General features: G+C 44.4%; 1 protein-coding gene across 1 annotated transcript; it reads right to left on the reverse strand.

Annotated features, from left to right (window-relative positions):
• Nucleotides 1–321: 321 nt before the first annotated feature.
• Nucleotides 322–933, reverse strand: LOC148804325 (uncharacterized). The gene has a single exon (XM_088900606.1). The coding sequence runs from the start codon at nt 931–933 to the stop codon at nt 322–324; it is 612 nt and encodes a 203-aa protein (XP_088756732.1).
• Between the last annotated feature and the right edge of the window lie 893 nt (nt 934–1826).

A 1826-nucleotide genomic window follows, 5' to 3' on the forward strand; every position in this document is an offset into this window, starting at 1 on the left:
ATTGGACTTACCCATCATATGGTTTGAGGCTCTAGAGTCTATTATCCAAGGGGAGTCTGAGGGATGAGAGGGCACATGGAAAGCTGTGGCAGAATTACCGTTACCAGATGTAGATGCAAAGGAAGTCGAGGGGGGATAAGCAGAACCCATCAGGCGGATTGCCCTCCCATACAACTCTAAATGGTCACATAAAGAATTAATGATGTCTTCCCTCGGATCAATCCCGGAAGAACTCATAGTGGTGGTAGATGATTGAGTCTCTTGAGAGGCTAAATTTGTTGCATTGAACATTCTCTTACCTTGCTATCCTGGCTTCTTATTCTAATCCATCATTTTACTCATTTCCTGAGCCCACTTTGGCTTCTGACAGTGTGTACACCATAACTTTTCTTTGTCATCACCTTTCTTCTGGAAGTCACTCTTCTTGAAGGAATTTCCACCACCCGTAGAAACACTCCCTTTAGCTGCTAAAGCCACATGCTCTCCCTCAGGATTATTCATCACATTCCATCTGCTCTCTTCTGATTGCACTAGAGCATATACTTCTTGTACAAATGGGAGGTCTTTACCCCCCAATACCTGAACCCCGATAGATTCATATACAGGATTCAACCCTAGGAGAAAGGCAAATGTTCGTTGCTGTGAAACCAGGGACTTGTATGCTTTGGCATCTACATCACACTTCCAGTCTATGTTCTGATAGTGATCAAGTTCCTTCCAAACAGAAGTCAGGACTGAATTGTAGAGGGAGAGACTCCTCTCCCCCTGTTTACAAGTTGAGGAGGCAGCCTGCAATTGATATATTTTAGCATAATTCCTTTGTTTGGAATATGTAGACTGTGCCTGCTCCCATATCTCATGAGCTGTTTCTGCCCACATGAAGGTCTTTCTCACTTGTGGCAGCATACACAATAACAACCATGACATCACCATGTTGTTTTCGTAGTCCCACCTATCATGTTCCACACCACTAGACTAGGGTTCTCTAATTCTGCCATTGATAAATCTTGCTTTTCCCCTTGTAGTTATGTAAAGCTTGATTCCCCTTGACCATTCTAGGTAATTAAGGCCATCAAAGGGAATCATAGCCATGGGAAAACTCATGTCAAAACCTCCACTCATCCCACTCTGACTAGAGGTGTAGGTATGTATAGCTCACACAGACTCTCAATGAATGCTCAGACACCAAGAGTAACACCACGAAAGCACTCACGAACAACCTACAATTACCCCCATCTGTGATGAACTTATGATCTGTCACTATCTTTGCTATGAACCCGTAACGCATTAAGTAAAACCACGATAAATCCGCAGACCATCAAGACCAGAAAGCAGCCAAACTAGAACAAGCCTCAAAAACACTCATCCAAAAGACTCAAGTGCACTTAGGTGTGCGATGAAGTCACACCCACCATGACATGCGATAAACCCACGGCTTGCAAACCCACTTTGGGTAACAGGTCAGAGAGGTCAATGGGCCGAGCCCGTGGCGAGGCCTACGCGTGCTCAGACACACGCGAGCCCCACAATAGCAAAACACTTCACGAATCACCACGAGGAACATTTGGAATATCGACTTCCGAATAGTGACATCATCTTCACCACATAGAACTAATCATGTTGCATGAAAAAGGTAGTAGCACACATGAGTAATGAGGGATCTTAAGGATAAGGAAAGCCGACCTTGAGAAATCTTCATCAGACATGTGGCGATACCCTAGTAGTGCACGCAATGACCACTAGCGAACAATATATTCCCTTTCCCAATGTGGAGCGAAGATCCTCATCCCCTACCTTTTAGAATCTTGGCATCTTCTCCATAAATA

Source organism: Nelumbo nucifera, chromosome 1, assembly GCF_055504915.1.
Source record: "Nelumbo nucifera cultivar China Antique chromosome 1, China Antique-T2T, whole genome shotgun sequence".
NCBI classification, from domain to species: Eukaryota; Viridiplantae; Streptophyta; class Magnoliopsida; order Proteales; family Nelumbonaceae; genus Nelumbo; species Nelumbo nucifera.